Source organism: Anneissia japonica, unplaced genomic scaffold (assembly GCF_011630105.1).
Source record: "Anneissia japonica isolate Jap-2015-1 unplaced genomic scaffold, ASM1163010v1 scaffold256_len832006_cov191, whole genome shotgun sequence".
Taxonomy (NCBI): Eukaryota; Metazoa; Echinodermata; class Crinoidea; order Comatulida; family Comatulidae; genus Anneissia; species Anneissia japonica.
This window is the reverse complement of record NW_022691310.1, coordinates 525,340-547,924: the sequence shown is the minus strand read 5'-3', so window position 1 is coordinate 547,924 and position 22,585 is coordinate 525,340. Positions and strand designations below refer to the sequence as shown.

Below are 22,585 nucleotides of genomic sequence, written 5' to 3'. Positions count from 1 at the left end.
ATAAGAGACAGGTGTAAGTAAACATTAAGTCTCGGACTATTAACAAACTTTATAACTGGAAGAATAATAATATAATGATAGTAATAAAAGTTGGGACCGTTATTTTTTTTAAACCATATTATAGGCCTAGAGGGTGGATAGACATCTTCCAACGTATCCTAGAAGGTGGGCTGATGATATTCAAGGGCCCTTCTAAATAAATGAAAATAACTTGATGCTTTTATCAGCGAAGTCTCATAATACGAGGCTTATGAAATCGAGATGTTTTTTTTTTTAGTTATGAGAAAAAAAAAATCCTATGCAGTCAAAGGATTTGGACCCAGGATTGGATGGAAAGCATCTTAACCACCAACACCTCCACTGCCGACGTTGCATGTTGATTTCATTCTGAATGCTTTTCAATTAATGTGTGCCAGTATTTGCTTATCTTGAGTAGGCTGCACATTTTAGAAGATTTAAAACATCAAAAAATGTTTCTGGCAGGTACACATCTGTAGGTTTTTGTTTCCGTGTTGATGCTGAACACACGTTCTGTTAACTTGTGAATAATTTACTGAAATCGATTTTCCACCGCAATGTACGTTCATATTATGTTTCTATAGGAACGAACGTCGCAATCGAATTTAATATTTTTGTAATCATCGATTCCTGATAGTCGCTTAAGTATGTGAGACCAATAATACTTTATTTCCCCAGTGTTAATACCGGTGTGTAAGGGTATCGGATATAAAAAATATGTATCTTCACGTTGGATGTATATTCCTGATGTTTACAGTTATGTTTTCTGTACAAGGAAACTCAATGGTAAGTAGTAAATGGTAAATTGTTTTCAGCATCTCACGTAGAATGAATTACAAGTTCAACATCGACAGCGCTCAATTTTCTTTGACGCAAATAAACAACCGATGTACACCTTTCCTTTATTATGTCGGGTATGATATGATCCTTTTTCGGTATTTAAAAAAAACATTTCTATATTAATTAAAGATAAACAGTACCGGTATTCGAAAAATTCAGTGAGAAAATCTGTAAAGCATAAATTAAAACATTGAATTTTATTTTTTGGTAAAAAAAAAACAAACAATACTCAAAATTTTAGAGAAGTGACATTTCCGGAGCTGTCACCCCCAGCACATGAAACAAAAAAAAATGTATTGAGCAATTTGATGTTAGAGAACACAATAAGGAAAACTGTTAGAACGTAGTGTATTACGGTATGCCCAGCTTTAGAATATGCATGTAGAGACAAATAAAAAGCATAAAAATGTCCCTAGGAACATTTATCGTTTGTACTGATATCTATGCGTCGTCTAATTCTACAGTATATTGTTGTATCGATAATCGATAATAGTACATCACTGCATCACTGCAAATAAAGAGGTGCGCACTCAAAAAATTAACTTTTAAGATTTATTCAGCTCGAGCTTTTGAGATGTTGGCGAGTCGATGCCAGCTTCATGAGCATTTTGGAATAAAGCCATGGAATCTAATACTGTCTGCAAGCTGTCGTAAAGCATTATTTTCCCTGAAGTCTTTTATTAATCGAAATAGTAGGTACCTGTTAATACATGGAATGCAGAATCTTATTTTTGTGTTTAAAAGTTTTCTTATTTTAACATATGGAAGTGGTTATTAGGTCTGGTACCAAAACGCACGCACCAAATGTTGCTGTTTCTACTGAAAATTGGAAGGCTCAAACTCACTTTAGCTTTATTTCGTTATTTATTCACTACAATTTAAAAATAATGTACGTTTAAGCCTGGATAGCATGCAGTATCTTTGTGGTTAAGATGCTTTTGCATGCCTTCCAATCCTACTGTCTTCGGCTTAAATCCTGCGAAAACACAGGCTTTTTTCCCCACGACCATATACAATCATCTCCACTCCGTGGGCAATGCCGTAGCCAGCTATTGGGACAGCAGTCCCACACAATATTTCTAATGTGTCCACATTTTTAAAAATGGGTCCAAATTATGCAATTTTATGCATTACGAGTCCACTTTTTGAAAAATGGGTCCATATTTCTCATATTTTAGCCTAAATTAAGTAAAATCTTACTAATGGGTCCAGATATTCATATTTTTAAATAAAATTGGTCAACTTTTAAGAAAATGGGTCAACATTATTTGAATTTACGCGTAAAGAATTGTCCCACACTGTTTGAAAATCTGGCTACGGCATTGCCTGGACAGTGGGCCTACTAAGCCTGAGACTTTTAGTTTATAGCATCTTACAATTTTTTCAATCTTTATTCATTTCATAAATGGGTAATGCATGTTAAAATAAGTGATGAAATTGGAACTCGAGAGAACCTAAGAGGTTTCTAATTCTCACCCTTTTCACGAGTACTCATATACTTTCCCCATCCCCGACGGGAATATCCTGTCGGAACCACCACTGAATTAGAGGGGATCTCGTTTTAAACAAAAATTAATTAGTGTAAAGGTATTGAGCTCCTACCACTAAAATAAAGATTAAACTTCAAACAGGTAGTGGTCGTTCAATCTACTTATTCTTGTAAATAAAATATAACACATATAATATTATTTACATTGAATCTGTAGGAAGATGTTGCAGATGTGGCAACTGAGGCAGTTCAAAACTTACAAAGTCAGGTGGAACAACACATTAAACAAATAAAAGATTCAGATCTGAGTGAACAGGAGAAGGAGCGTCGCATCGCCATGATTCATCATCACCTTGAACGGAAGTATAATCAAAATCATAGGGAAATTCCGAAGGTGCACGAAACTCAACAGAGCATTGCCCAGAAGCTTCAGAAAATTCACCAGTCCGAAATGACGGACGACGAGAAGGAGCAATCAATCGAAGCACTCAGACAGGAATTTTATCGCGACATGAAAGCAATTGAAAACGTGTTGACATATGAACAAAAAGAGGCATTTGCGTTGCGACGTGTTCTAAGGGATATAATACCCGAACATCGCAGAGCTCAAGCCAATTCAAGGAAAAATAGGTCTTTGGCGAAATCTTTCTCACGCATTGAAAATTAAAACTAGGCCTAGCCGGTGATATATCACGTGTGTGGTCAAATATGCTTTTAGGCCTACTGACAGTGCCATTGGATTTCAAGAAATTCACGATGCGTTGATTATTTAATTATAACCTAGGTCTACATTTTTGCTTTTGATTTGCATTTTCATGGAAAACATAATTATGTACATATTTTGCTTGGTGTTGATTTTTGAAGAGTTGCAATAATTTCTTTAAATATAATAATACCATGTTGGATTGACATAAACAAGTACGACAGTATGAAAATACTGTCCATCATTTTTCTTCACATCAATGCCCGGTGACCCTATTGACAAAAAAGTTTGAATTCTCTACTGAGTACTCTACATTGGCCAAAGAGCATGCGCGACTGCATTATGCAAATACAGGACACGGTAGCCACCTGCCCAGTGCCCCGGCCAAAGTTGTACTGTTGCTGTCGGCTTAGCACGGCACAGACGAAATGGTTACTGTCCGGCAATTTTTGAGTGCTGTTATGCTTACAGCTATTTTAAAAACATCGTCTGCATGTAATGTGTCTTTCCAAGGGTTCTGTTACGAAATTACCACCACTAGAGAAGCCACATGGGATAATGCAAAGGCATACTGCGAGGCGGTGAGTTCAGGACACTGAGGTTGGATACTAGTTTATTTTTGCTCAATCTACGCTCAGGTGGTCGAAGTTATTTATTCATATCAGAGAAACTTTCATGGTCCTCATAGATTGACATCAATTGCAGTATACGCCCCTAGCTGAAAAATATGTATAACCTACACCCTTGTTGTGTTTCATCTGTAGTGTTTACATGGGGGTTGCTGGCGCCACCTCTGGCATGACCCACTAAAAAAAACAAAAAAAAAAACTATGCGGTAGGCCAATGTCTATATTCGAAGTTTTGTTTATGATGAGTGCAACTGCATTGTTCAGTTTTGTACCTCCCACTGATGGGGAAACTCTCGACAGAGGGCCCTATCCCCCGACCCCCCGCTGACGCCACCTGGGATTAGCTTCTTAGCTTGTTCTGGATGCGTCACACACTGAAGTAGATTGCTTATTTTAATCCATGGGTCATGATGATATGGTTTCCGGGCTGGTGCAAATAGCATTTTTTTTGTTAATGAATTGAATGTTAAATTTGATTCCATCGAGATAAAATCACTTTGGTGCATCCAAGAAACAGGCGTGTCTAGAAGTATTGACATTGGGGTTGGTGATAGAGGGGGTGGGGGGTTGTTGATAGAGCGAAGGGGTTAAGCGAGAGATAGATGATTAAGCCTGTGATTAAAGTGAGGGTGAAAAATGAGGGTTTTTTAACTACATGAACTAATTTTTAGTCTGAAATTCTAGTAAATGATGGACAAGGACACAAGTCTCTTTTGGGGGTGTGTGCCCTGAATTCCTCTCCACCCCCCACACCACAGATATGCCACTGCCAAGGGAAAAAGTTATTGTCTCTGACAAGAATGCATTATAAATTAATGGATAATTTTCACATTTCTGTTTGATACCAATTACAGGCCGGCGGACAGTTAGCATCCATTACTTCAAGGGAAGAAAATATGTTCCTGACCGACCGTTTAGACCCTAAGTTTTACTGGATCGGAATGACCTACCGTGACACAAACACATGGAATGTATGGCTAGATGGTAGTGCATTTACCTTTGCAGCCTGGGACGTTGCTCAACCGTCAACAGGTGGATTTATTTCAACTCTCTGTGCCACTATATATGGCGTGAGTGGTGTGTGGCAGGCAGGAGGCTGTGCCAGTCTCCGGCCTTTTATTTGCAAAACAGTAAAAGTCGATGGACAAGCATTTAATATTTGGTTGTCTGTACTAAAAAACAACCAATAAATTGGGCTCCATTTAACAAATACCCCTTTTTTCACACCTGAAAGAAACTATATTGTACAGTACATCAAACTGAATAAAATCCTTATGGATTTGATTAGAGATATTAGTGTCTGTCCACACTGTCAGAATTCATGTGACTATATAATAACTGTACTTTACACATATATGTGTATGATGATATTAATCAGATATATCATCATGCCCATATATGGGTATTTCACACAAATCTATCACATAAAACTTGATGTTGTACAAAAGTACAATTCTGATGAATAGCGATCTCTACAAAATGGACTGCAGCAGGCCTACAAAAGCCACTACTAATTTAGTATAGACCTAGCCTAGTTGACATGCAGTAAGAGTAGGCCTACCATAACAGTGACATAATGAATCATGTGCATACAATAATAAAATACTCTGGATTATTCTAATGCGGTGTACAGTATCATTCTGGACTATCTGTGTGAGGAATAGGCCCAGGTGTTAAGTGGTGTTTGCTAAATTTGATGCGATTTCTTTTATTGTAAGAATAAAAGGCCTTCATCAATGAAATATGTGAAAAAGCACATAAGCAAATAAAAAGTTACGAGTGTAGGAGATGGGGGCTTGATGCTCCCCCTCAACAGTTATCAGTGAATTTAAAATTCATTCACATATATCTGAAGCCCGGTCCAGACTACCAATTTGTATTTTGACAAAAACATGTGATATGCCTAACTATGGTTACGGTGACATCACATGGCCATATATAGCCACATAATGTTTATTATATATTGGTAGTCTGTACTCCCCCTCTCGCACAACACTATTTTTTTTCCCCTTTCTGTTTCGCACATCGCACTTTGATTCCTCCTTTCTTCCATACCTTGAGTTTTCTTTTTATACACTGTCTTAAATATAATATACAGTACTCTCTTTATTACTGGTACATGTGCGATAACTGAATTAACAACCATAAACAACAAAACATACTTTCCCCTTTTTATTATGTCTGATTCACTCAAACTATATGAAATTTGGTGTTACACTAGTGAAATGTTCATTGGTTTGACTACTGATGAATGCTACATGATTTCTAATCACAGATATTTATATATTAAATATCTGAAGTTATCTTACATGAGTAGTACAACTATTCATTGTGATAGTAATAATATAAACTATAAATTGTTTTTAAAATAGTATATAAATATATAGCATTTACACAATAGCTTATTCATTTGGTAATGATTCAAAATACTATAAAACCTCTATTATAATTATTGCAATAAATTCATTTTGATTAGGCCTATCTCATCATGTACAAGACTGATCGACTACAGTCCGATTTTTAACAACATGCAAATCTACACCCATTACAAGGCTGCACTAATTGTAGAACACAATCTATTTCTACGTTCTGTTATTTAAAATGGATAAAGGTAGATTCACCCTCTTCATTTTTCAAGAAGATTTTTTTAGAGACAACTACCGAAACATTTTACATACTGTACATGTTTGCTCAATTAAAGCACCACCGATATTTATCAATAACATTATGATTTTAAAAGTATGTATCCCGAGTAACTGGTTTTAAGATATTGATATTATTATCCTCACAAGTCTTGTGGTACTAGGCAGGGGCATAGACTGGTTTCGTTTTGGTGGGGGCTACATGTCTGAAATAATTCTGCATACTTCTTTTTTTATGCCATAATAATGTTCTCAATTATTTGCAAACTAGCTAAATGGCGCCCTCAATGGGTCTGCTATGAACTTCCTATTAGATGAGGTATCCGGTCTGCTTAATTTATCCTGAATTCATACTATACGTAACTTGAATCAATACACATTTTTGCATAATTCTTAAAGACGGCAATTTGATATGCACAACACACATCACAGCAAATGATCCATTAAGTATAAAAACAATTTAAAAATTTGCAACGATTCAATTATTGTATTTACAAAGGGATTTTTTTTTTTAGTGATGTCACCAGTCCACCTATGGTCACTTCCACTTGAAGAACCCAAATTCTGGTTCGACTTGGGAGTGTAAATTTATTATTTTCCATACATTCATTATATTCAAAAATAATTGTTAGAAATAAATTTCAGCCAAATCTAAAGGGGTCAAAATCTGAAATTAGGTTGATCTTATACAGAATGACATACACACGTCATGCCAACAACTAATTTCAAATGATTGGGAGAGCCAGTTTTTACATTATGCTTATTTTACAATGAACATCAGAAGTAATGATAAATAGCTACTCAATAATCACATCAATTTAGAAAGACTGGAAAATGTTGAAAATTTTCTTATAATAATTTAAAAGTTTTTGTAAAACCTAAAAGCAATATCATGATAGCATAGTAGGAAGAGCTTTTATGTATACAGAACGTGTATCTTTCAAATATTACAGTAGCATAGGGTTGTGTCATAATATATTAATTATATATTCATAAATAATGTAATTTATAACTTATACTCCACCTCCACTAAAAAAATTGTGTACTGATTTCAATTGTGTTATTTCAGTTGCTAAATTTAACATCATCCCACTCAGGCCTGGCTCTGGCTTGACAGATATTGGCAAAATATATTTATTTGTATATTATTATTATTCAGATTCAATTTTTTTTTCTGTAAATATTGCCATGATATAATTTAGGATGATATAAATATTTAAAATTAATGGATGGGTGGATTTATTCGGTGTAAACACCAAGAATAATCCACGAAAATGAATTGGGCAGCACACCGGAGACAATCCCCTACTCTTTTCTGAAGAGCGTACTGCATTGTTTAACATGCTTATGGGCCATAGCACACAAGACCAAACAGCATAAATGTCCAAACCGGAGTCATAGCACAGCTCACACATAGCCTCTCCTTGTGCTTCAGTGTGAGGGCTGAAATAGAAGTTACTATGATGAAACGCTTATGCAAGCATGGTGTGCAGTAAGAATATAAGCTCTAAATTAGAAGATTGCAAATTTTGAGGCTAGCCAGTTCTCTGTGTCCGTGGGCAAGGCATTTATACAGCCTGTCTGGTGGGTTTGAGTGCCAAGGTTACAAGATGCAACTTTATGAATTAATAATGTGCATAAAGTGCATATATATACCTTGCCCTAATAGGTTACATAAGCCTAACATATTTTTACTAAATATTTAGCAATAGTTTAATCTGTAAAATATATATTCTATTTTTTAGCACTTCTTAATCATTTAATTAAAACCATCCTGACCAAGGTACAGAATATTTACACTTTTAAAAAAATACAGTTGCATTTAGGTTTAAAGGAAGAAAGAATCGGTCATTGAACTTATACACATACTGTAGCATAAAATGAGCGGAATATTATCAGCATTTACTTAATCAAAATCAACATCAATCTAAAAATAATTTTTAAAAAACCCTAATTTTGAAAGTAGGTTATTAAAACTCTATAACTAGGCACAATGTTATTTCCATACCACAGTTGAAAATATTACACTTGGAATGAATTCACGGAATTTGGTAATAGTTGTCATTTGCCATATAAAAAAATTTCACACTTGATTTGTCAGAGATATGCTAGTGCAAGCAATTAAGCTTGACAGCTACAATATCACAAGGGTCGTTGGCTTACATCCAAGAATTCACATTTTTTTACAAATGAGTAAAAATAAGCTCCTTCTAGACATGTATTGAATTTAAAGAGGGTCTACTGTGTCTCTAATCTCTCCCCTCCATCTCAATGTACTGAGCATTCATGTGGATAATTATAACAGTAATAATTATGAAAATGAAAATATTTAATAGGATGGCAATAATAATATTAAATATATTAACAGGCCATGAGGCAGTTGTTTAAAAATCTAATGTGTCTTTTTGGAATGTGAGTCGTGGGCTGTTTTCAGAGTAAAACTGTGAATACCAGCGCCGATGCTTTGCTATCAGGTTGTCTTCCTTCACCAGGAGTGGTTTCTGAATGTACGTTTTATGATTCCAAATCATTAAATCTCGCTCAATCTGAAAAAAAAACCAAAAAACCAAAAAGCCTGTAGATGTTATGTAATAGATAATTGCCGAGTATTATTAAACATAAAAAAAAATGCTTACAATTTAAGGTCATTTGAATATGCTCCCTCAAATACCTAAAATGCTAAAGCTTACAGGGCTTTATATTCTGCTTAAGTTCTTGTACCATTGATTGCAATTATTGTGCATGCTGCACCCTTTACATTCCTTCTTTCAAAAAGAGCTAGATTTACCCATACATCAAAAACTAATGTAAAGCACAGGAAAATGTAGTTAAACATTAGCTTGCATAAAATGGCCAAGAACCCTGAGAAAGTTATCTAGTGTACTCTATTATAGTATTTTGAATATGTTCAAAGAGGAAGTACCCTCCCCCAGCATAGCACCAAAAAGTAATATTTAGCTGGCAAACGCTCTTGGATCAGCCCTTTATCAAATTTTATTAGTGTAAGTTCATCGTTTAATGACATGGCTAGTCTAAACTTTTGCCTTCTGTTACACAATTCTATGTCCGCAAACGTACTTGTATAGCCTCGGCCCACAGCAGAAATTTACCACCAATCGTTGGAATAAACCCATCTACATATATTGAATGTGTAATCTTCTGGAGAAGTGGTTCAACTGGTGTGATGGAATGTACCATGCAGGCTGTCCCAAGGATTGTCTTGAAGTTCAACAGTACAATAGCTGGACCAATCTGAAATGGAATGAATTATAAATCCTGAGTGTGTAATATTCATTTGATTCTCAATTATGAGGTCAGGGTTCAAATACCAATTTTACTCCGTGTCTGCAGAAGGTACAGTACCTATAGAATTTGATCCATTCAAAAAAGCAAAGATATTTAGTGTTCCATGGGCTTCAACAAGTGTAATGAAGTGGTTTGCTATTATAAGCATGCTGAACGATTGGTTGAGAGGTATCTTTCCTGCTTCTTGTGGTGTAGATCCCGGTTCAATCCCGGCCAGCATCGTCTTTAATTTGGAATCTGATTGCTCGGTTCCTCAAATAACCCTCTTATTGAGAGATAAAAACTATATTTATACCTATATCTATTATATTATATTATAAGTTGTAGTTAAGTCGGGTGGCCCTGAACTGCGACTGTCACAGGTCCCCAGGCCAAGTTTGTGATTTCCAATTTGAATTGGGAGAAATAAGGAATTATTATATAAATCAAATTTGATGGGATAATTTTAAAGTATCATATAAAGAATGTGTGATCTAATACAACAGTTTGCATACCAAATAAAATATATTATGATGCAACTTTCTCACTTACTCTTAACTCTAATAAATACTAATGGTTTGGGATAACATTATTTCCATTCTATTGATTTAGCTACTAGCTGTTGCTGTGTTATTTAACATTCCAGAGAGACCCATGTTGATTATATATGGTTTTTTTTAAATTTTGAATCTTTCATACTTGTGTATATGCACAACAAATACATTTAAAATATATGTACTTTGTGTAGTGTAGACAATCCACAGGGGTACATCCCCTTCAAGATTTACTAAACTCCTAAAATAGATTTTAAAATGATTTCCCCCACCCCCTACTCTCCTTCTTTTTGAAAATGTTGTATGTACTCACCTGTGTAGCTACAACATTTACTGTACCAATTGGAATTTCCACACCGAAAAAACTAAGATGATGTTTGAGAAATAATTGGCCTATGTGTTTATTATCTTCATCTTGCTGCCAGTAACCATCCCATCCATGCTTTATCCAATCCCAGAAACTGTACATAATATGATAGAAATATGAATTAAAACTTGTTGAAACATAATTGAATGTAATGGAAAGCATGCAGAAGGTTCTAATCCGTTCATGATCTAGTGACACACACACAAATATTTTGATCCGTTTTGATGTAATACATGCTGACTAGTGAATATGCCACACAAACAATCTCGTTTGATTTATTGTAAATGTGTTAACATGCTCCGTAGGATGAAACTGCTCCAAACAAGATGTGGTCCCATTAAAAAAAACATTGGCTCCCAGTGGGAGTGCATGTTTACTGCCCGATATACGGTACTTTTTTTGGCTGCTTTTAACTCGTAAAACCCATCCACACTTTCTGTGTTGGCAATCCACAAGAATAATTGTACAAGTATTAAACAGATTGTTTAATTTTTAGTTTTTTCTAGGACAGGACATGGAATCATATTTTTCATGGTCTTTCTTTTGGAAGACTCTTCATTTCTATCTTTTCCTATCATTCCTCCAACCGGCGTTACCTTACAACTTACAGGAGAATTGACAGCAGAGTGTCTACTTGCAGGTTAAATTTACAAGTGGCAACAATTAGATGGACCACAATTACAGTGGTGATTTTTGTCTCAATTAATTACAATTCTATGATTATCCGATCTACGCCCATGGCAATTTACCGAAAGATGTAATGTGTGATATTTTACCAAAATAACTATATTATACTGACACAGGTTGAATTTACTATTGCATAAACAGTACAGTAATGGATTTCTCTACCTTGACCTTATACTGACTCTAAGTGAAGACAAGTATTTCAGTGGAATTTAACATGGTGATACCAATACAGTATTATCAGAAACATGGTTGATGGAACTGTATAGTTCTACCTGAATGGTAGAATCAAGATGATTGCTTCCACTGTTTCCACAAACATATATTATATATACAAGACTGATATAATATTATTATTAAGGTATCGTTATATTTTATCATGTTTACAATTTTTATATGATTTCACTTTCATATATTTTTTTCTTCTCATGTTTAACTTTTGTCTATTAAGTATTTTTATTTTTTAAACTTATGGTTTTAAGGTGCTAACATCTTATACTTAACCCATCTGGTTCCCCCATAGAAACTTAGTAGTGATCCTGTGACTATAGTACTGTACATTCAATGATTTATACATCTTTATTGTCTTCCATCTTTAACTTTTGTTTATCATTGTAAGTCTATCAAAAAGAAAAAAAAATGTTTTTATGATTGTAACACAGTAGTGCCCTCTTGTTGCATGACACTTAAAGGCATTCACCCCTCTAGTTCTCCAGGGACTAGCTTAGTAGTGATCCTGTGACTACTGTATGTACATTCAATGATTTATACATCTTTATGCCAGTTGAAACAAGCCAGATTTGTTACAGTATATCAAGAGAGGCTTTTTCACTTTTGTACCTCCAACTTCATTTTCACAAGCTGCAGATACAGACAATTGGATGTTCATTTCTTGGAGCTTTATACTGAAATCTTAGTGAACACTTTTGAACTGTTTTGAACAGAATACTTTCTTTAAAATATTTGTATTTTTTACATTGACAGAGGTGGGTCATCAACCCATGTTTCCTGTCCCATTTATATATGTGTTTAGATCGGAAATCAGTTTGAATATTACTATTAATTTTAGAGACAATTATATCAGTCCTTATCAGTGTACTCCTCAGCACTATTTTATATTAAAGTTTACTTGTGACTATTTTGCTTTCTCCTCTCCTGGTACTGTACATTATTACATTGAACCAAGTTTTCATTAAACAATTTTTTTTGTTTCCACTTTCATATGTATTTCTTCAATATGTTAGCTGACAGAAACATATTACTTCCTTTCTCGACCAACATACATTCATATTGTTTATTTTCCTTTACAACTTCTGTCTTGGAATTCCCCATGTAGGATGTCGCATGTATTCACTGCATATGTCTGAATGACTGACATTTAAACTTTAATAGTTTGAGTAAAGATATATCATGGGCTCAGCCACTCAACTTGCCACATGAAATATCCTTCTTTTGAACGTTAGTGCATTTAAAAGTTTATAAATAGTATTTCATTTTTGCATCATTATATGAGGCATGTTGTGGCAAAATGGCTAAGTTGTAGCAAAAATTGAAAATCAAGTTATTGGTATTTTCAGATACCTGAGTATGTGATCTTTAAAATGAGGAGTCATTCATTTAAATTGGACATTTCAAACCTAAGTTATTGGAAAGTGAAAGTACAGTACTCTTAGAGTCTAGATAAACATGATTTTGAGTAATTCCCTTTCAAAGTTATTAGTGCATACATTGTTTAATAGAATGAACTATGAAAAATAACATTAAATAAACAATTTGTTAACCACTTCCAGAGCTCATTTACTCAATACTGGACTGTGCGACAACTTAACCATTTTGCCACAACATGCCTCATATATGCACAACCATTGCCAATGTATATATATTTCATGTCATATAAAATTTATTATTTTGAAGACTACAGTATTTAGTGTGATGAATGTTATGCTTAGACCCGAATATATGAGCTTCATTAAATTGATGCTTAACGACAACTCAAATACAACAAAGAAGTGGTCGTATTGAGGTGTGGCAGTAACAACACCATGGACATTAAAGGCTTCCAGGCAAAACCTCATGTTTACATCACAAAGTACTCAATCATATCAGTCCTCACTGGAACACTGGGTTGGTTTGAAAGAAGTACAGTCTTTAAAACTATATATTATTTCAGAAAATAACTTCTTTGAAATACAAGTTATGATATCGCATTGTCTTTACGATGAGATGTTTAAGCCATTGATTCAGTGTGCAATATGCCCCAATGTGCATGTAATACATGCGTTTCAGAAAAGCTAAGAGATTGTCTGCTTAATTCGCCATCACCAGAAGGACCTCACTGGAAACATTTCTTCAGACTTAGCGGGTTTCCTTGGTGTCACTCACTCTTCTTCCTTACCAAATATTCCCAGGAATAGAACAAAATAAAATCCAATCCAATCCAATAATTGTATTCTTATTCAGAAGCGCTTTAATTCTCTATACTACAAAACACTCATATCAGATGTATAACAAATAATAATAAAAATATATAAAAATTATTTTTAAAAATAGTCGAATTTCAAAATAGTTAATGCCTTACCTCTTCGATGAATATCGTAAGTCAGCACCGCTCATTAAAAAAGGAGTATGCAAATGAGTAAGATGATTCAAATCGGCACCATTTTCTGGAACCTCCTATTAAACAAAGAAAAGAACCCAAAATATTTTAAAGGGCAAATAATACAATGTGCTCAAAAATATTAATCTGTACAGTAGTATCAGATCATATGCCTACACAACATACATATGATAGATAGATTACATTAATATGTGAAGAAATAATTACCATATATAATATTAATATTAGAATCAAATAATTACAATATCAGATGCAATACAATAAATATATTCAATATATATTCAATATTGAATAAGCAGGAAATGTTTCTTGGCCGAAAATAAAAGTTATTTATTATAGATGTGCAATTTGCTCAACACCTGCACCATGGCATGGTCATCAATATCAAGTTTTTAAATTATTTTGTGAAGTCTATTTTTAGTTAAATGTTAAAATCTTCTTTGAGTTAGCATGTACTAGGTTTTATTTACTAACTCATTTTCACAAACTTCATTTTTAAACATATTTAAGTCCATCTAAAGATTATAGTGTCCTTGATACGTTATAACTACATTCGGTTGAGCAGCCGGCAACTGATTCTGGCAAGCATTTGGTGGTCTTAGCGGCTGCCAATGGGAGGGTGAATGGACACACAGCAGCAAGAAAAAAAACCAACTGAACAATGGGCTGATGAACTCCTCGGAGCCAATGGACAACCATGCTTAGTTTAAGGAGTAGGTTTATTTATATACAGCCCAGCTACATTAATTTATTTTTTTTCACACTATCATCACAATATCAAACACAAAGAGTTCAATCACCAAGTGCATAGAGGATTTTTTGAATGATGCGCTACAGCAGCGTTCTGCAAACTGTGGGTCGCCAAAAAGTTTTGGTGGGTCGCAAGAACTTCACAAAATTTTAGCTATGCCCTAAACTTATAGAGAGGCCATATCGGCATTAGGATACCTCGAAATACGCTTTATTTTGTGATACTGTACACCTCGTCGAAAAATCACCTCACAACTAAGACCATGACTGAACTTGATGAAAATGTCTTATCTGAGTGCACATATCTTCACACCAAGTTTTCCACTTAGATGTTTTGACATCAACACTACCTAGCTCTGCGCATCGTAATCAAAGTTCTGATGTGCACGTTTACGAATAAATGCTGGTCAGCAGCGATTGAGTTTACATGGGTTCGCGTGAGTTGTAGGGATTCCCTGTGAAGCGTGTTCAGATAACTTTATATTTTGTCAACTTTTCTAATCGCTAAGCTACTGTTGAAATCATGTCAAGAAAATACAAGAAGGAATACCTAGAATAAGTGTTTGTAGCAAACGGAGACAAGCCACAGTGTGTAAATTGTAGAGGGATCAAACAAGTCAATGAAGCCTTTTTAATTAAAAAGGCATTTGATGTTATGAATGTGTCAAACTATCAATTTGTAGAACAAAAATTCACTGAACTCGTGTCTGTTTAGTCAACTTTGCAGAGCATGATATGCTTATATTTGGCCTCAATCAGGTGGTTATCGATTGGCCAGTCATTAAAGCGAATATACGAACTAAGAGAACATGTACACACATTTCTTGAGATGGAAGACTCAGAATTTGCAGATAAGTTCAAGGACACCAAGTTCATCGCGACTCTTACATTCAGTTTCTTGAATGAAATCAATACATTGTTCCAGGGTGCAGGGAAAATGATTTTCAATATGCTGGACAAGATTGAGGAGTTAAAACTGAAACTTGAAGCATGGAAGAAGAGAATTAGGCATGGGGAGTTTTTACATATTTGACAATTTGCAAGAGTTCCTTCTACGCAACAAGGACACAGACATTACTCTGATTATTTCTAACCATTATCAAACTTGAGATGCCGTTTCAATGACTACTGTATTTCCCCAATGATGATGACATGTGTGAGCAAAATTCCTGGATTCGCAACCCGTTCACCGTCGACGACATATCTGACGTCAACGTAAATGCTCAGCTCCAGGACCAACTGACTGACATCATGGCTGATGGTAGCATCAAAACAGTTTTCCGTAGAGAGCCCCTGACTAAATTTCGGATTGGCGCGCATAAAGAATACCCAGAAGTAAGCAACAAAGCAATTAAAATTTTGATGCTGTTCACAACCACGTACTGTATATATGTGCGAGGCTGGGTTTTCGACAGTAGCGTACTAAAAGTCCAAGTACAGGAACAGACTACAGATACACGTTCTTCGCGGCAATTTAAGAGTAGCTCTCTCACCAATATGAGGAAAGACAGATGAACTTACTGCAAAACAACAAACCCACCCATCTCACTAAATATTTATTTCATCGGTGCAGTTAAACAATTTAGTTAGCATCCCATTTACAATTTCAATAAACAATCTGCTATTGTCTTGATACAGTACAAACAAGTACGGTATCAATGTTAGAAAATGCAAATGTTTGAATGTAATTCACTGATCTAATTTGAAATCCCAACCCAGAAACCTAGACTTGGAAATACCAGGATGAGGTCCGGCGGGGGATAGTTTCACCATTATAGTTATTGTTAAGTGCAGTTAAGTTAAAATAAATCTGAAGTCCCAACCCAAAAACCCAGACTCAGAAATACCGGAATGGTGATAAGCAGATAATAATAAAAAATAAAAAAAATTAATATGTATTATACTTCTTTCGAAGATGACGTTTATCTTAATTTTTATTTAATTCTTGTAAATTAGTAATAATCATTGTTTTAAAAATAATCAAAAGGTCAATTTGATATAGTGCAACATTTTGAAAATTAACAACTTGTTTCAAGTTTAATGGTCTGTTTTGCTATCACTCTTGGCTTGATCGTATCACATTTCGTTCATTCACATTATTCTCCGCCCACCAATCGACCTTGCTTTTCTGATTGATATAGTACTCCTCCTCTGATTGGATGAGAAAGTGGGCGTGATAAAAAGCCATCTTTGATCACGCCACTACCGCAACCACTTGTTCATTTCACTTAAAAGAATCACAATGTTGGAATACTTAATCATACATTGTACAAGCACAATCACGCAATGAAAGACAGTATGACAGAATATTTAATGAGACCTAATTTAGCTGCAAAACAAGTAGGCCTATAGTAAAATACAATGAAATAAAACGTATCACATGGCGTGCAACGTAAGCACGGTATAGGCCTACCACTCTCCAACTTGTGCATGAAAGATGCGAGTGGGTTGAGCAATGGTCTGAATTTTTTAACTGGGTCGTCAGTCTAAAAGTTTGCAGACACTATGCGCTACAGTATGTAACGGGTCCAACTATTATCTAACTACTATTCAACTAATAAGACCAGTCACTTGCAAGTCTTAAGTAAATTAATGACACAATTTATTACTTTTCTTATTAAATTTAATACATTAATGATTAAAGTCTTTTAACTTGGAGCTTTTTTGCAAATATATACTTTTTTACTATGGAGGAGTCCAAAAAACTTGATTCATGTTTCAAAAGGCAACTTTCCAAGCAAATTATTAATTTGATACCTTAACCTGGACTTTAGCCCTGTGGTTACCATTTATCAACAAAATGAATAGAGAGAGTAATGGTTGGGCACTGAAACACAGAATTAGAAATAGGCTATTAGCAAAAAACATGACCAACCGACATTGATTCGAAATGTCACTGCTTGGTGTGATCGTCTGATCTTACACAATGCAGGCCAGGTCATAGAATTTATTGTTTTTTAAATTAAAAAAAAAAGAATATCATTAAACATTAAGAGGCTTCCTTGTTTATTGTGAATAAATCATACCTTCATTTGCCATTTTCTGGCATGACCAGCAACATTTTTTTTTTTTAAAGAAGGATGTACACTTACCTGAATATGTGCGTTAACAACATGCTCTGTATAGCCTTGGTAACGCATGTTCTTAAAATTAGCAAATTCTTGTGGGATCCATAAAGGTTCAGCGCCTTCAGCATGGTACCACATTAATATCAACCCAAACATCTCAATTGACGGCCAAGACTTAATTTTTGCAAATTCTGGAACTGCAGAACAACATAATAAAATTGTTCTTTTTTTATTTGTCTTGTCTGGGCTATAACTACCACCTTTTAATCTAGCCATATATTAGCCTAGCTGGAGCTTATCCAGGCAATTAAATTTGTGTCACCTCAAATTTAGTTTAACACTGAATAATATACATCTCTCAAACTGCCTTGCTTTTTAAAATGGAAGTTTTGATTTACTTTATTTTTAATTGTTTATTTTCATGTCATCATTATCATATCACTTTATTTATATGACTTTATTGTTATACTTTGCTTTTCAATTGATTTTACTTATATTTAAAAGAGAACTAGCAAAATGATTTTTTGTTCTAGAGGGGAATTTTGATATGCCATTTATAATATAATCAACCTTAAAATCGTTTTTTGGCAATTTCTTATGGAGTTATAGGTCATTATATACGATTTAATCGGGACGTCACTGGCGAAAAAAGTAACAAAAAATCGTGTAAATAAAACCGCGTAGGGTATCCGCCGCGTACGATCTTTGCGTGCATGCTGTAACCATAGGTGTAACTCTTCTGGTGACAACCGCTGATGCAGTTATATGCCTATATGCAAGTTACAACAACCATGGTTACAGCATGCACGTAAAGATCGTACGCAGCAACTACCCTACGCGGCGCTATTTACACAATTTTTTTATTACTTTTTCGCCAGTGATGTCACGGTAAAATCGTATATAGTGGCCTATAACTTCATAAACAATTGCCAAAAAACGATTTTAATGTTGATTCTATTATTAATGGCATATCAAAAATCTCCTCTTGAACAAAAAATCATTTTGCTAGTTCTCTTTTAAATTGTTTAATTTAATTATTGTCTGTAAATATCTTTGTTAAAATAATCCTAAGACCGGACTAACAGGCCTGAGAGATGAGTGTTTTTCACACTATAGTTAATCCTAGCCAACTTAGGTTATATATTGTCCCTAGTATTTGTTAAATTTCCTTTAATTGTATTGTACCCACTTGTTTATGTTATTGGCTGAATAAAGAATGAATGAATGACAAGTGTTCAAAATGGGTTTTATTGCTTGGACCTACTTCAATTTATTTAATAATTAGTTCAGTATATAAATATTTTGTTTCAAAGACATTTTTCACTCATAGCTTCGACAATAGAGTAGTATTTTTATTTTTGCCATAATTAATTTTGTTACTATTATCATGGACCTATTAATGGGTCCATATACTGGCAATTTTTTATTACACTTTCTTGGAAAGATACCAAAAACTTTACACAGAAAAATTAAACAGGAATCTGATTCATATTGTAAATTCCAATAGGTTGTGAAATTAGCTGTTAATTAAAACAAGTTGAATAAAAACTGAAAGTAATTTTTGTCTTTATTGTTATTTTATGACATCTCTATGAAATATCATTATGTATGTGATTTTTTTTTCTCTACATCCTTTTTTTTTTACTGGATAAGTGTCCATAAATAAACAAAAAGTAATGAAATCAAATTCAGCTGTTAACTCCAGGCAAAAAAAACACACCCCCAAGCAATTAGTGTGACGAATCTGGCTTTATAATAAGTACAATCATATTAAGATCATGTTCAGATACCAAATGTTATTACCATCATTCAATGAGGCTTGAGAAAAAGAAGATGAAGCACGTTTTCTGGTTACCACTCAACAATGTTTGGTAATCAGATAGTTTCGCCCAACACCACAACATATTTTAATAACTGGATTAACCAGAATTCAGACACTACTACCCTAAAAGTTGTTTGTATACAGAAACTTGATTCAAATTCCACAGTTGAAATCCCAAGAGGTTGTGAAATTAGCTGTTAATTCAACAAGTTCAATAAAAACTGAAAGTGGAACTGTTGTAGTAATTACTGTACCTAATTTCTGTATTGTCATATTATTTTTCATCAATTTATCAACCATATGTGAGCCAACCAACAACATTGTGAATTTCATATTTAAATGCTTAAAATCATTGCCTTGTTGATACTGCCTACAAACATAAAAAAAACCCCAATATAAAGGTTTTCCTCCACTTACTTTTAAAAATTCCTTTTTTAAAAAACTTTTCCTAAATTTGCTTTATCTTTTTAATTCTAATGCTAATTTTTGTTTTTTTAGTTGGTTTGATGCAAGTCCTTGTACCTGTAATGATTGATCATGTAATTGTTTTTTATATGTTTGGTGTCCCCTCTTTTTTTTTGGTAAATCATATTAATTAAATTAGTCTATTGTGAAGTTTGATGCTTTATTAGCTTCAATATCTTCTTTGTATAATTTTAAGTAAATGTATGTTTATAAATATTAAGTTTTAAATTAAATCCTCAATTCAGTTTTTGGATGCTATGGATTTTTTATTTTGTAAATTTTTATTGAATAATAGTACCAAGATATATAATAAATATATTTACCCTTGCTTGCATATGGTATATTAACGCATTTACCATCCTCTCCTCTGAAGAGCCAGCCGTGGAATGGACATTCAATGCAGTTGCCTTTGACCTGACCACCGACACCTAAATTGGCACCAAGATGTGGACAGTATGCATTAACAACATGTGCTTCCCCGTTCTCACCTCTATACACAGCTAGTTCTTGACCTGTGACAAAATTAAATATAATAAAAAAATTAATAAATGCATTCTTGTAGGCCTAATGTTTGAGATCATTTACCTTTCAATTTGAAAAAACAGGGTAATTAATAAAAATGATAAAATATAATAATAAAAATGTGCTACTAGTCCACACATCATCATTTAAACGATAACGGTGCTATACAAATCTACCCTATTATTATATTATAAAAACAACAATATTCAGAGTTTGTACGTTTTAAACAAAATTTCCAGGACAATTCCAGGACATTCCAGGTCAAATTTTCCGAATTTGAAGGACTCATAATATCTCTTATTACTATAAAAGTAGAACAATTTGCCAATTTTACGATTTATTATACAACATGCATGCGGTACTAATTTTAATTGCAAGATGTTATGCATATTTTTATTTAGTAAATCAACTTAGTTGTTTCCATCACAGTAAAGACTGTTGGTTGTATGCATATTAAGTTTTACTTAAATCTAATTCAGAGGCGATAGATCAGTCTTTTTCTCACGCTCGAACATTTTTTAGTTTATTTTAATCATGACCTGGAATTTACATATATATCATGCGAAATACGATAAATGGGTAAATAATCCAATTTCCAGGACATTGAAGAATTATTCAAGGACAATCATAAATTTCCAGGACTTTCCAATACTGGAAAATGCTCATTCCTTTTTCCAGGACATTCCAGGAATTTAAGGACGCGTACGAACCCTGAATATCATAATTATACAGTAAAATAATAATATAATATTAAGTAACCCTCAGAAAGTTGAGCGTTTGTGGGATTCATCATGGTGGACCCCGCGCACTGCAGCTCCCCCTTCCCCCACCCAATCCGCACATATAGATCCATGTGTGCGATAGTCGGGATGAATTCTGGATCTGCGTCTGAGAAATTAAGAAACTTTACCAAGGAAAACAATGTGCAGTATTAAAATTTAAGCGCCTCGAGGTTGTGTCAACGTGAGGCGCTATATAAATCCAGAATTATTATTATTATAAAATAAAGAATAAAAAGTCTACAATGAGATCGATAGGAAAAAAAAACAATGAAAAGAGGTCTACAGTAGTATAAGTTGTGAGAAACAAAATGGTCCATGATAACACATCTCCTATGATATTTAAAATAAGTGACAGAAGAAATATATTAGGCCTTGACATTGCTGTAAACTCAAACCAATGATCCTAATTATACAGTACCTCAGATAAGAGTACCAGTTGAAACAGATTATAAAGATTGTAATTTGTTTACATTATCTTGACAGGTAAAGCATTAAAATTCTCAATTTGGATCCCTTACACTAACAAGTTCAAGACCTCTAAAATAGAAGACTGCAAAAGACCTAAATATGCTTTAAAGTCAGGCTCCAGAGGAAAAAAATTTTTGATATTTTGTAGAACTGATTTTTCTAAGACAGAAAAAAGTTGTTTGACGAAAAACTGGGGAACGGTGAATGAGATACAGATTTTTTGATATTTAAAAACTGGGGGAAAAAGGGGCGTAACTGCCCATTTTTACACCTTAGAAAAATCACTTCTACAACATATCAAACATTTTTTTCCCTGCGGAGCCTGACTTTAAACTTGAGTCCAACAGGTAAATGCCAAAATACGATCTTTTAGAAATGCTTGTTGTATTGGTGGCACCAGTTGCGCCCCTCCTCCAGTCACTCCAATTGAAAATGTTCAGAGAAGGAAAGAAATTTTTCAAGTAGATAAAAATCACCTTATTTTGCCAGCTACTTCCCTCTCACTCAATTATCTTGGCCCTCCCACTTCACCTTTAAGGCCTGTTTATACTTGCAACAATAACGATAAAATGCTAAAAAACAATTGTTCATATAGAAAATAAAATAAATAAGAAGTTTTCACACTAGCACAATTCGATAATGAATTTTCATGTGTACGATGAAACATATTTTCACAAATTAAATCATGTGACGGCATAATCATGAGAAAATAATAAAATCTTTTTACTACGATTTTATCGCTTTTCTATTATTATAACGTCATTTGATATGATTTGTGAAAATATTTTTTTATCGTATACATGATAAATCGTTATCGAATTTTGCTAGCCTTTATGGCAACCTCCATTTTGTGTAGATAAAATAATACCAGTATTTCATT

The 22,585-nt window shown here is 34.0% G+C and overlaps 3 protein-coding genes across 4 annotated transcripts in view; 2 read left to right on the top strand and 1 right to left on the bottom strand.

Annotated features, from left to right (window-relative positions):
• The first annotated feature begins 640 nt into the window (after positions 1-640).
• Positions 641-3,235, top strand: LOC117100040. Its single transcript, XM_033239591.1, has 2 exons — positions 641-804; positions 2,565-3,235. The coding sequence occupies exons 1-2, from the start codon at positions 736-738 to the stop codon at positions 3,012-3,014; spliced, it is 519 nt and encodes a 172-aa protein (XP_033095482.1). The 5' UTR covers positions 641-735; the 3' UTR covers positions 3,015-3,235.
• Positions 3,236-3,395: 160 nt separating this feature from the next.
• On the top strand, positions 3,396-6,160 carry LOC117100011 (C-type lectin lectoxin-Lio3-like). The gene is made up of 2 exons (XM_033239548.1): positions 3,396-3,631; positions 4,534-6,160. The coding sequence occupies exons 1-2, from the start codon at positions 3,479-3,481 to the stop codon at positions 4,867-4,869; spliced, it is 489 nt and encodes a 162-aa protein (XP_033095439.1). The 5' UTR covers positions 3,396-3,478; the 3' UTR covers positions 4,870-6,160.
• A 620-nt stretch (positions 6,161-6,780) lies between these two features.
• Positions 6,781-22,585, bottom strand: part of LOC117100009 (cholesterol 7-desaturase-like) — a 32,625-nt gene continuing 16,820 nt past the window's right edge. For both annotated transcript variants that reach the window (XM_033239546.1, XM_033239547.1), the window contains 6 exons: positions 20,257-20,445; positions 17,671-17,843; positions 13,790-13,884; positions 10,474-10,621; positions 9,400-9,573; positions 6,781-8,867 (listed from right to left, as the gene is read on the bottom strand). In XM_033239546.1, coding sequence (XP_033095437.1) covers positions 8,706-8,867; positions 9,400-9,573; positions 10,474-10,621; positions 13,790-13,884; positions 17,671-17,843; positions 20,257-20,445 — 941 coding nt within the window. In that variant the 3' untranslated portion in view covers positions 6,781-8,705. The remainder of the gene's footprint in view (positions 8,868-9,399; positions 9,574-10,473; positions 10,622-13,789; positions 13,885-17,670; positions 17,844-20,256; positions 20,446-22,585) is intronic.